The sequence below is a fragment of the Aethalodelphis obliquidens genome, unplaced genomic scaffold, assembly GCF_003676395.1.
Source record: "Aethalodelphis obliquidens isolate GAN/ISIS:26980383/991018 unplaced genomic scaffold, ASM367639v1 scaffold42, whole genome shotgun sequence".
Taxonomy (NCBI): domain Eukaryota; kingdom Metazoa; phylum Chordata; class Mammalia; order Artiodactyla; family Delphinidae; genus Aethalodelphis; species Aethalodelphis obliquidens.
Window position 1 is genome coordinate 3,207,536 of NW_020837986.1, and position 13,381 is coordinate 3,220,916.

The 13,381-nt window shown below is 41.8% G+C and overlaps 1 protein-coding gene across 3 annotated transcripts in view; it reads right to left on the minus strand.

Annotated features, from left to right (window-relative positions):
* Positions 1–13,381, minus strand: part of IFT52 (intraflagellar transport 52) — a 32,474-nt gene that overhangs the window by 15,476 nt on the left and 3,617 nt on the right. The window contains exons 3-7 of one of the 3 annotated variants that reach the window (XM_027078269.1): positions 13,231–13,318; positions 8,676–8,805; positions 8,307–8,382; positions 7,174–7,245; positions 3,017–3,143 (exon numbers count right to left, since the gene is read on the minus strand). In XM_027078269.1, coding sequence (XP_026934070.1) covers positions 3,017–3,143; positions 7,174–7,245; positions 8,307–8,382; positions 8,676–8,805; positions 13,231–13,318 — 493 coding nt within the window. Of the gene's footprint in view, positions 1–3,016; positions 3,144–7,173; positions 7,246–8,306; positions 8,383–8,675; positions 8,806–13,230; positions 13,319–13,381 lie in introns of those variants that run through there. The other 2 variants (XM_027078270.1, XM_027078271.1) reach the window with 2 other exon arrangements.

Consider the following 13,381-nt stretch of genomic DNA (forward strand, 5'->3'; position numbering starts at 1 on the left):
TAGATAATCTATAAAGATTTAGACATTTATGAATACCAAAAAACAGTATTTAAGATCCAAACAGAAAACTAAGCCACAAGCATGAAAAATTCACAAAAGAAACAACTGGTTAATAATAAAAACTTTAATATTAGTAATTTTAAAAAATCAAAACAAAGTACTTTTTCCTATCAGATTAATAAGAAAAACATGACTATAAACAGTGTTGGTCAGGTTTAGTGAAGTAACTTCTTTGACACAACGTTGCTGAAACTGTCAACAAACGCAACAAAGCAGTATAAAATATACCAAAAACTCTGCACAACTTTATAGTCATAATCACAAAAGATTAGAAACAAATCCAAATGTCCACCCACAGAAATATGGTTAAGAATAATGGAACCTCCCCCAGTTGTTAAATTATATATTAGGAAGGTTTCTCAATAATATGGGAAAATGCTTCTGTCATAACATTAGGCTAAAAAAAAAGTGTACCATCAATTGTACAGCTATTGGAGCTTAAAGCCTGTGAGGCAAGTAAACAAAAATGAGGCACAAGCAAAAGTGGGAGAAAATGATCAGAACGTCAGCCTGGGCTGCCTCAGAGCAGTGCATCTCTGCATTTAAAAAACTTTCTACAATGAGCATATATTATTTTTGTAATGAGAAAACAAACAGTGCAATATCAAAAACACAAAATGAAATCAGATTTTCTAGCAACATCGCATACAGAGAACAGGCACAACTGCAACCACGCTGGGAAAGAATGACACCTAAGCAGAGTTGTTGAGCTACAAATGCACAAATTCTGTAAATAAAACAAAATTTGCAAAACAAACTCTGACCTGTCCCACGTTAAAAGCACATGCTTCAGAGGAAAAATAATACGATTACTATACCATAACCACTGCAAACAGATAGGTTACTGAGAATGGGAAGTGAATTGGGTGGAATTCTATAGAAATAGCAGGGACGTGACTGAATGAACTGGGCTGCGATCTGAATCCCTGTAGGTGAGTAAATACCTACACCTCTACTCACAGTCAGATTTATATTATCTTTTCCTTAGTATACAGTTGACCCTTGAACAACATGGGTTTGAACTGCATGGGCCCACTTACTAGCACATTTTTTTCAATAGTAAAGAGTACTGTACTATGCGATCCGTGGTTGGTTGAATTCTCAGATGCACAACCGCATATACAGAGGACTGACTCTGTAACACACGATTTTCCACTGTGCAGAGGGCTGGCACCTCAAACCCCTGCACTGCTCAAGAGTCAACTGTACTTTCTTTTCCCTACCTCATTTATTTCAAATAGATTATACATCGTCCTTTAATCCTTTTATTCTGTCCTGACTGATTCTACCATTGTCTTCAGCTTCCTTTCCCAGCATCTGTCTATACTTTGTTCCAATTAAATAAGAGTATGTCTACTCAAGGACCAATTTGCTCCTTCAATGTTAATGAGTCTATCCCAGTAAACCAAAGACCTAGAAAGGACCATGATAAGCTCAAGGAAGGCAATGGCCCTGGGCAAGGAGGCAGAACGCCCCGGTGCTAGCCTGGCGCTGCTATGGGTTCCCGATGGAGCCTCTCCCTGGGATCACTGATTCATCTCACCAACAAGAGTGACAGGCAACAAGCTCTCTGAAAGATTGTGTTTATAAGGCAGGACCAAAAGCCTATCGGGAGGAGAAAATGGGCTTTAAATAGCTAGGCAATGAGCACATGATAATCTCATGCATTCTAGAAGAATCACCACACTTAGCACAGAATTCTGTACCCAACAGATGCTCCATAAAAATCCACTGCTTAAGCCAGGTAAAATCTCTGTGCACAGTTAGAAAATCAAATAATTATAACAGTTCTAGTATTATACTACCAGAGGCCCCTTAAGATGGTGTCTCATTACTTTTGTGCCTATAAACAGACATTTAATGTAAACAGTTATTTCCATGTCTTGAATCATTTAACAACATGTTAATTTGGTTTTTTTTGGCCGTGCCGTGGGGCATGCGGGATCTTAGTTCCCGGACTAAGTTCTGTGTGTTCTTAGTTCTGTGTGTGGAAGCACAGAGTCTTAATCACTAGACCACCAGGGAAGTCCAATAACAGTTTAATTTTAAAACAGTATTTCCTGCTGTTTAGAAGAGACTAACTACCATTAATAGCTATACCAATTTTGTCTACATATCATCTTTCAAACACAGTGTAGACATTTATTTACTTCCTAATAAAAATGACGTCAGAGCTTTTAAATATAAGAGGGAAAAGTAATACTTAGGTCCCACAAAGAAAAACAGAATCATGTGTAGCTAGAGACATGCAAGTCTCTGGAGAAAAACTGAGAGGTCAGCTGGTGAATTCCAAGTCTTGGTAGACAGATGAAGGTGAATTCAGCAAACATGAATTAAAAGGCAGTGGATATGTGGGGTGATAATGAGGACGGCTGTGTCCTCTGGGACCACCTGTTCCCACATTTTGTGGGGTTTCCAGGATGAGAATTGAACAACTAGTCTTCTGGTATGTTTTCCTGGGACACACTAAAATACCAGCAGCACAATTCTGCGCACTGTGGTATAGGCTGCTAACTCAACCTTTCTCTGAATGGATTCTCTTATACTGAGGGTGAGAGCTGGTAGTCAGAGACAGTTATACTACAGTGGCCTCATGCTACAGTGGAAAGGCTTTGGATCTAGAATAAGAGCTAGGTATAGTCTTGATTCCATCAATGACTGGACAATCCACTGTTTCCCCATAAGTAAAAGGTAGTTCATTGAAATCCTACTTCACAGGACTATTGTGAAGACCAATGAGAAAATATGGGAGTTCCCTGGTGGTCCAGTGGCTAGGACTCCAAGCTTCCACTGCAGGGGGCATGAGTTCAATCCCTGGTCAGGGAACTAAGATCCCACATAGTGGCGCAGCCAAAAAAAAAAGAGAAAATATATGAAACCCCATGGAAACTAAAGTAGTTCTTCCTATTTCAGTAATAAAAATTACACATCCACCCTTATCTAAGAAAGGCTGTACCTTCGAGTGATAGAAAGCCAGGATGGGTCTGTTAAGTGGGAAACAGACAGAGCCTGTGGACAGAACAGCCACTGCTGGTTTCATGACACTCAATGTGGCACCAAAAGGATAGACAAAGGTGAGAGCCCTGAAAGAAATAAAGAAATATTCAAGGTTTTTTTCTAATGAATAAAAATTTTTTGAAGGTAATCTCAGTGTTTCTTGAGCAAGTCACAAACAAACAAAATACTCTATAAGCTTTGGTTTGTTAACTTAAAATTAGTATCACTCTAGCTACAGGTTTAATAAAGCATTTTAAGAAATGTGAGTATAAATTAACAATTTACAATCGTACGTGTAAATGACTGTAACTGGAAGAACTAAAGTAGCCCAACGGAGGAAGAGGAAGAAGAGGGGGCCTCATCTAAGAACTGAACCAGAGCCATACATGAGCCTGCTCTGTGTAACAATGTCTTAGATGTAAATACTTTCCTCTCCCTTATAAATTTGACTGATGTTATCTCTAAGAATGAGTATCTGTCATCAGAAGGGTATGCTACCTGTTGAGTGCTTATATCAATAGAGGCATATATTTATCCCACACTGGACACTTTTACACAGACCTGCTTTGGAGTCCCTCCTCTACTCTCCACTGTCCTAGCAAAGACTGCGAGTGTCTTGAGTGAATCAGTACTTGGGGCAATGTACTCCTAGAAAGGGTGTGGGATGGAGGGGATAAGGGTGGGGTGCAGACCTAGAGGAGGTCAACCCCTGCAGGAGGGGCTAGGGTTTTAGTGAAAGAAAAATGGAGCTCTGCAAAGGTATTTGTTTGAAGGAAGTGTCCTCAGAAAGGAAAGAAACGAGAATCTTAAAACCAAAGCATACAACTGGAAACCGGGGCAGGAGGGGAGGGGGAATGGGCAGAGGGAATACCCATGAAGAGTTCCTTATGAAGATTTTAATTTTCCTTTCTCTTAGACCATTCTTTTTAGCTTAAGTTTTAAATTATTTCCTTCCAGTGTTAGTTTTCCCCATCCCTTCAGTAAAGTCTCACCTACTGCTATGACTTCTGTGTCTCACCGTGGTTGAGAAGTGGTACCTGCCCCATGTTCCCCATTCTCCTCCTTCCGCCCCTACCCCAGTAGTATCCCAGTAAGGGGGGTGCAGCCCATGATTTCCAGGACAAGAACAGAAAAAAATGAGCAGTTGCCAAGGAGGAAGAAAAGGTAAGTGGGAGAAACAGTTCTGTGGGTGTCAGGGCACATTCTTCCCCACACCTTCCCCAAACGCACTCAAGGGAGATCATTCTTAAGGAGGAAGGTAGAATGATTATATGACAGAAATTGTCAAGCTATTATTTACACTCCTCTATTTCTTTTATTATTACTAAGAAATCAATCAGACTGACATTTTGATAAGACTTTAAGCATAAGGTTAAACACCCACCCCCAAAACAAATACAGGAGTTTTTCTAACCAAGTGTGAATGAGTAAGATTAGCTGGGAGAGTATACTCCTGGAAGAGGGAGCAGATATGTGAAGGCCCTAAGGTGAGACAGAGCTTGGCATACTTAAGGAATCAGAACAAAGTCAGTGCGGCTACGGCTGAGTAGGAGAAGGAAAAAGGGACATGATAAAAAATGGGGCTAAATGAGAGCTTGAGACTCCATTAGGTCAAGATATTTCAAAGCACAAAGCAGGACTGCTTATCCCACCTCAAAGCCTCCCAAGACACTGTGCTGCTTCCGGGATGACCCAGGAAATTAACAACCTGCCATCTGCCCTTCACGACAACTACTGAGAAGTAATGATGGTCACATCACAGGTAAGGTACAATGCCCTCTATCTTACAGAGCACTTCCACACGTACTGCCACACTGGAGTTTCCCAAGAACTTTGTAAGATTAATACTGTCCCCATTACACAGATATGGCAACTGAAGCTAAGAGTTACTTTGCCCTGGGTCACGCTGCAAGTAAGGCATGAAGTCAGGAACTTCTAAATCCTTCTAACTCCAAGTCCACAGTTCTTTCACTTATTCACCAAGAATCAGATTGTGATTCTTGAATGTCAAAAATGTCAACTTATGATATATGTTGCTATACATTTTCCTCTTTATGACTTTACCTTGGTTTCATACTAAGAAAGGTCTTTTGTACTCTAAGATTACAAAACATTCACCTATAGTTTCTTTTAGTGCTTTTTATGGTTTCATTTTTAATATTTAAAGATTTAATCCATCTGAAATATATTTTGGGGCGTGGCATGAAAATGGAAATGTTTTTCCAAATGATTAGCCAAAATTATACCAGGGCTTCCCTGGTGGCGCAGTGGTTGAGAGTCCGCCTGCCAATGCAGGGGACATGGGTTCGTGCCCCGGTCCGGGAAGATCCCACATGCCGCGGAGCGGCTGGGCCCATGAGCCATGGCCACTGAGCCTGCGCGTCTGGAGCCTGTGCTCCGCAACGGGAGAGGCCACACAGTGAGAGGCCCGCGTACCGCAAAAAAAAAAAAAAAAAAAAAATTATACCATTCATTCCCCAATAATTTGAAATGTCACTTTAACTATAAACTAATAACCCCTACCTTCCACATATTTTGGATCTGATTCTAATTTTTTAATTTATTTTTCACTATTTCTGTATTAGTATCACATTTTTCTAACTACTAGAGCTTTGTAATATGCTTTAATTATATAAAAACATTCAACTTCTATGGGGCAAAATACCCCAAAGTAAAAAGGTAAACTGGGAAAAACATTTGCAACACATGGAGGTCTTATAATTGAATAAGAAAAGACAAACTATTAATAGAAAAACAGGCAAAAAAGCAGTGAGCAGGAAATTCACAGAATAAATACAATCAGCCAGTAGACTTTAAAAGCCATCCCATTCATAATAATCAAAGAATTGGGGCTTCCCTGGTGGCGCAGTGGTTAAGAATCCGCCTGCCAACGCAGGGGACATGGGTTCGAGCCCTGGCCCAGGAAGATCCCACATACCGCGGAGCAACTAATCCCGTTCACCACAACTACTGAGCCTGCGCTCTAGAGCCCACGTGCCTAGAGGCTGTGCTCCCAACAAGAGAAGCCACCGCAATGAGAAGCCCGCGCACCGCAACGGAGAGTAGCCCCCGCTCTCCGCAACTAGAGAAAGCCCACGAACAGCAACGAAGACCCAACGCAGCCAAAAATAAAATAAATAAAAATAAATAAACTTATTAAAGAAAAGAAAAAAGAATTGCAAGTTAAAATAAAGTGGTATCATTTTCAACAGAATATTCCATGCTGGCAAGAGAGGGAAAAGGGGCCTGTTCACAGGGACTGTAAATGTTACAAAAGCCTGGAGGGTGACTTGGCAATGCATCGCATTTGGCAATGCTAAGAATCTGGCCTACTAAGATATTAGCATTAAGTGCACAAATTGTACATACAAAGACATTTACTTTGTGCTTTGTTATTTATGATAATATAAAACTGTTTATAATAACAGTAAGGAAAAGAAGTTAAGAGTACAGGCCCTAGAGCAGACTGCCTAGGTTTGAAACTCAGTTCTGACACTTACTAGTCAAGTGAGCTTGGGCAATTAAACTGTTATCTTGTCAACAACCTTATAGGTTGTTGTGAGGATTAAATGAGGTAATAATACATGCCTGTGACACAGTAAGTGCTCAATGAATGTTAGGTGGTATTATTAAACCAAAATATTATAAACTACCTAAATGTTCAATAATAGGAGATTGAGTAGATTAGGATACATCCAGTTTAATCCAGTCATAAAAAGGATAAAGTACCTAACTCTATTTTTATATATGAAAAAAAATTTAAAAATCTGAATACCTTTTTTTTTTTTTTTTTCGCCACACAGTGCGGCATGCAGGATCTTAGTTCCCTGACCAGGGACTGAACCCATGCCCCCTGCAGTGGAAGCACGGAATCCTAACCGCTGGACCGCCAGAGAATTCCCGAAAAAAATCTAAATACTGTTAAGAAGGATTATCTTTGGGGAGAGGGGCATGGATTTACGCCGGAGGACTTCTATTTTCTTCCTTTTGAACTGATCAATCTGGTTTTTGGTGAGAATTACTTTTGTAATCAGAAATGAAAATGCTTCGCTTTGAAAAAGAAAACTCTTCAAATGGCAAATACATCCTCTTCAGGTGGCCTCAGAAAACACTCACTGGGCATTGTTTCCACTGCTCTCCTCTTCAATGATTCCAGGCACTGCCTTCCCTGCAGCTCGGCTAATTTCCCTTGAAGAAAAAAATTAAAATCTAGTAAACAAAAAATTTTAGGAATTTCACAATCCATTCATTAATAGTAACTATGAATTAGATACAAGTATTGTGCAGACTTGTTCAAAATACCATTCTTAAAAATCAAATAAAGGTACTCCTACACACCTACAGCTCTATTGGGAAGCCTGCAAAAGTGAACATGAAAATATAAGAATCAGTTCCTCTTTCTTGAGTCCTGAGGGAAAGGTCCATATATGTACTAGACCCGCATTCTAGTCCTGTGTCCTAGACTCTCTATCTTCAGACCGAGCAGAGTACCTGGCAAGTTCAAGTGTGGAATGAATCATTTGGAATATAGGGAAAAGCTCCCAGAAGGCCCCTGTTGTTGCCCCCTCATGCATTCATTTCTCACTTTCTCAAAGCTCTTAATTTATGTTTTAGGATCCAATGGATGAGAAAAAACTGACTTCATCCTAGGTTCCAGGGGTGGAAAATATGACATAACTGTGCCACCAGGGCATTCTATGCCTTCTGTCACAGCAAACCCCAGGTCTACTATTGCTGGGAATGCTGGGACCAAGGCATATGCTCTTGCCCTAAATGGTGTGGCATGAGGATACAAATTTGGGAACTGTTAAAACTAGTCAGCTCCCCCACAACAGGAGAGCAGAGCCAAGAGAACTGCAGAGAAATGGAACTGGAGCCCTGATGACCTTATGAATATTATAGTCAATCCATACCCAAAGCCTGCCCTAGTTCTCGACTTTTCAATGACATGAATCAATAAAGTCTCTGTATTGTTTAATCCCATCCAAATAGGGTTTTCTTTACTTGCAACTGAATATATTCTGATCGTCAAAAAGGTGATGTGGAGTAAGGTTTCAAAAGATGGGAGGAATGCAATTTGATGGATGAGAAGTAATATAATAAAATAAACTATGATATAATAAAATTTTTAGAAAAGGCAAGAAAGGAAAAAGGGCCAGAGAAAAGAATGTGTGAGAGGGAGAAGGGAAGAGTCATGTAGGAAAGGGGAGAGTCATTGGCAAAGTCATTTCTGTTTTCAATATGCTTACCTATTCAAGACTCCATTGGAAACTAGAGCTTCTTTAGGATGGAAATACTTATAATATACATTTCTAACCACAGCATCTTTAAGGGAAAAAGAGAGGAAGGCGTTTCTTAGATTAGAAGTAAGTTTGATATTATAGACACATACAAATTTTGACCTGAAAGGAATCCTGGAACTATATTCCAATCTCTCTCATTTTATAAATGGAAGAAGCCTAGCACTAGAAAATTCAGACTGCCGGTGAGGCCAGAATCCTGGACCATGCACCCTCACAGCCCAGGGCTTTTTCCATTGTACTGTTAGGCCCAGAGGACTATGATATAAATAATAAACAGGAAATTACTGCCTCTATTAAAACAACAATAATAATTACCGTTATTAACCATGATTCCATATTCTTCTAGGAGAAAGTTAATGTTGGTGTCAAATCTGGATTCCCCACCCTCTCCTAGCATTACAAGGATATCTCCACCGCCATCAAGGTACTTCTTCAGGACTTCAAACTACACAAAGAAAAAGAAACAATCTATGAATATACCTTGAAGACTTTTATCCAAACTACTATGAATAAGACCTTAACTAGGGACTTCCCTGGTGGCAGAGTGGTTAAGAATCCGCCTGCCAATGCAGGGGACACGGGTTCGAGCCCTGGTCCGAGAAGATCCCACATGCCATGGAGCAACTAAGCCCATGCGCCACAACTACTGAGCCCGCACGCCACAACTACTGAAGCCCATGTGCCCTAGAGCCCGTGCTCTGCAACAAGAGAAGCCACCGCAATGAGAAGCCTGTGCACCGCAATGAAGAGCAGCCCCCGCCTGCTGCAACTAGAGAAAGCTTGCACGCAGCAACGAAGACCCAACACAGCCAAAAAAAAAAAAGGCCTTAACTAGATGAAAAAGAAACAACTTCAAATCTATAAAGGCACTTAAATGTAAATCTATATCAAGATAATATAAAATTTACTCTCTGTGTAGGATTTCCACACTTGTCTTTAGTATAAAGCTCCAAAATACTCAAACTGAAATGACATTTTCCAAGTTGACTATCTGGACAGCAAACTAAAAGTGGAAAACTATTAGCTAAAGGAAGCTCACAGGTCTCCACCAATCAGCAGCATCCCTGGTCTTTACCCACTAGATGCTAGTTGTACCTACCCTCTCCGGACAATCAAAAATGTCTCCAGATGTTGCCAAATGTCCCCTGGGGTTGGGGGACGGGGTGTGGAGTGAGCAAAGCCATTCCTGTTTGAAAACTACTGATAGAGATCATACCTTTTCCTCACTGCCAGCCAAGGATATCAGGATAAAGGCATTTCATACCATCTCTCAGGGACAAATTCTGTTCAAGTCACTGACTGATCAAACCACATAAGAAAGGCATGCTGTCTACCTATCTCTTGGAAAGCTCTCTTGCTTTCACAGAGCTGGGGAGAGAAGAAAATCTGGGCTGATTTTGTTGACCTAGCCTAAGAACACCTGGGGTGGGCGGTCTAGACCAACAGTCTCTCAACTTTCTTCAAGCACCCCATCAGGAAAAAATTTGAATGTGCGCTCCAATATGTATAGAAAGTATGTATATTTATATCATTACAAAATACTCTCCCCAGGGAATTCCCTGGCAGTCCAGTGGTTAGGACTCTGCGCTTTCACTGCCGAGGGCCCGGGTTTAATCCCTGGTTGGGGAACTAAGATCTTGCAAGCCGCGCAGCGTGGCCAAAAACAAAACAAAAACTCCCCAAAAGGACATTTTTAAGGATGATAAAGATATGAATAATTTCCTTCTGGCACCCCAGTGGTTCATCACACGCATCCCACTTGGGAAACCACTGTCCCAAAGCAGCTCTGCTACAGCACGGCCCTCTTCCTCTTGCACACAACCTGGATTTGCTTCTCTCCCCCAATCCCCTAAATATAGAAAATACAGTGCAACAGTTAACATCGCCAAGACGGCTTGCTCCCAAATGAGACAAAACTTCACTGATTCTGGACTCCATACAACAGGCTGTCCCATTCACGGTGATTCTGTATACTCAGATTTACATTTAGCCTTTGTTTCAAAATGGCAAATGTAAAGAAGTGTTCTAACTGCATGTAAGTTCAAGGATTAACATACTAAAACATACATATTCTTCTAGAGTATATATGCCCATACATTTACAATTTGAAATTCGTATTTTTTTAATAAATCATCTCCCTTTAATATAGTTAGAGCATCAACTTTTTTTTTAAATGGTGATGAGTTATATTATCTACGCTTTTCAATTCAGTATGATAAAGGGGCATTTGTAATAAGGTGGCCCTTGATCTGACGGGGTTGGGAAGCATGGCGTGGGCTGCTGGAGATAACTGAATACCACCACTAAGCGAGTGTGATGAGCCAGTGGAGGTGAGGTGGGAAACAGGGGAAGACTCTGAATTCAGCCTCGCCTCTAGCTTGATTCTTGCATCTAATGTCAGACATATGATGTCTGTTCTGTCACAGAAGTTTCTGGAGGACACCATCAAAGAGGGATCACATAGCCCTTGAGGTGTGAACTGAACCTTTACGAGTCCTCAGGGACCAGCAACGATGACCAGGAAAGCGGTGATCTCTGCCCTGGATGAAGACCTCTGCTGACCACTACAATCAGCCCAGTGGAAGCATAAAAACACAAGAGGATGTTGGTTCTTAGGCAGAAGCTAAACGCTTTTCTCCCTTTCCTTCCCGCCTCACTCCAACTCTAAAGAGAAAACATGGTGCCAGGGGCTGGTCTGGTCTGGTGACAGAACATTAGGCTAAAGTTCCAAAGAACAAAATCTGCCGCTCCAGGGACCCTTGTCTTTTGGAAGCCACTGCTGCCCATCCCTGAAAGCCTGAAAAAAGGTTTGGCCTGGCGCTCATCTCCTCTTGGAAGAAGGCCCAGGCATGGGTCTCTGGCCCTCTCTGGATGCCCCGGCTTTCCTGAGGCTGCTTGCTCCTTGGCCCAGACGGGGACACCTCTCTTTCCTCCCTAGCTGGAGAAGGGAGGTGGAAGAGAAACTATCAGAGTGTGGGACCAAAGCCCAACAGCATTCCTTTGCAGGCCACTGCCCGCTGTGTGTACTTTCCGAGGGGTCTCATGGGGTAGGAGTGGCTGGTCACCTCCACATTCCCGGTGATAATCCCTGCTCCTCCTCTCAATTAACCTGATTAAATAGTTATGTCTCCCTCCATGCCCCTCCCAGATGAGAGGGTGGCCTTGCAGTCAGGTTGAGAAAAAAAAGGACAACAGGGGCTTTCCTGGTGGCACAGTGGTTGAGAATCTGCCTGCTAATGCAGGGGACACGGGTTCGAGCCCTGGTCTGGGAAGATCCCGCATGCCGCGGAGCAACTAGGCCTGTGAGCCGCAACTACTGAGCCTGGGCGTCTGGAGCCTGTGCTCTGCAACAAGAGAAGCTGCGATAGTGAGGGGCCCGCGGACCGCGATGAAGAGTGGCCCCCACTTGCCACAACTAGAGAAAGCCCTCGCACAGAAACGAAGACCCAACGCAGCAAAAATAAATTAATTAATTAATAAGCTCCTACCCCCAATATCTAAAAAAAAAGGACAACAGGAATGCTCCCCTGTGGACCCCTCCCCGTGGCCTCACCCAAAGTAAGAGAAGGAGACCTTGGACACCTAAGTCTAAGGACCACACCAGCCCCGCCCTGCCTCTACTCCCTCCCTCCTCCTCACAACCCTCCCTGAACACCAAGCACTTCCAAGTCTCTGTGAGAAAGACTCTTGCTATGTTCTGGGTTTTTTGCTTTTTTAACTGTGGTAAAATATACATAATATACAATCTACCCTCTTAACTACTTTTAAGTGTACAGTTCAGTGAAGTTCAGTACATTCACAATGTTGTACAAACAATCTACAGAACTCTTCACCTTGCAAAACAAAACCTTCATACCCATTACAAAATAACTCCGTCTCCCTCCTCCCTCTAGGTCCTGGCAACCACCACTTTAACTTTCTATGAATTTGATTAATCTAGATACACCATATGAATGGTACCATACAGCGTTTGCCCTTTTGTAACTGGCTTATTTCACTTAGCATAATGTCCTCAAGATTCATGCATGTCGCGGCAAGTACCGGAACTGCCTTCTTTCTTAAGACTGAGTAATAATTCATTGATGTATTGATCCCATTTTATTTATCATCTGTTGGTGGACACCTGCATTGCTTCTACCTTTTGGCTACTGTGAATAATGCTGTGATGAACATGGGTGTACAAACACCTCTTTGAGACGCTGCTTTCCATTCTTTTGAATATATATATCCAGAAGTGGGATTGCTGGATTATATAATTCTATTATTAATTTTTTCAGGAACCGCCATACTGTTTTCCATAGTGGCTGCACCATTTTACCTTTCCACCAATAGTGCACAAGGGTTCCCATTTCTCCACATCTTTGCCAATACTTGTTATTTATTTATTATTATTTTTGCGGTACATGGGCCTCTCACTGTTGTGGCCTCTTCTGTTGCGGAGCCGCTCCGCAGCATGTGGGATCTTCCCGGACCGGGGCACAAACCCGTGTCCCCTGCATCGGCAGGCGGACTCTCAGCCACTGCGCCATCAGGGAAGCCCAACACTTGTTATTTTTGTTTGGGTTTTACACTTAACGATTCTTTGTCCATGAAACAGAATAAAAAACAGCTTAATTTTAAATGGAATTTTCCTATTTTTAAAGCAAAAACATGGCAAAGAAGTATGGTTAATATTGAGTTAGCCTGCACTATGTGTCTGGCACTTATCATGCATTAACTCAGTTAATCATCACAACAACTCTATGATGAAGAAAGAGATGAAGTGACCACCTTAAGGCAGTCAAGTGGTGAAGAGGGATTTAAGCCCGGGATTTCAGAGCCCATGCTCCTAACTATCTCACTACATTTCTTCTTTATGGATATTTCTTACCTCAGCTGCAGTAAATTTTTCCCTTGGCCCTGCTGTAATCCACAGCTTCACCCCAGTTAGCTTCTCAGATGTAATTTCATCTTTTAAGCTAGAAATATGATTTTAAAAGCAAGTGTTAGATCCATTATTTAAACCAATTTATGAGCTATTT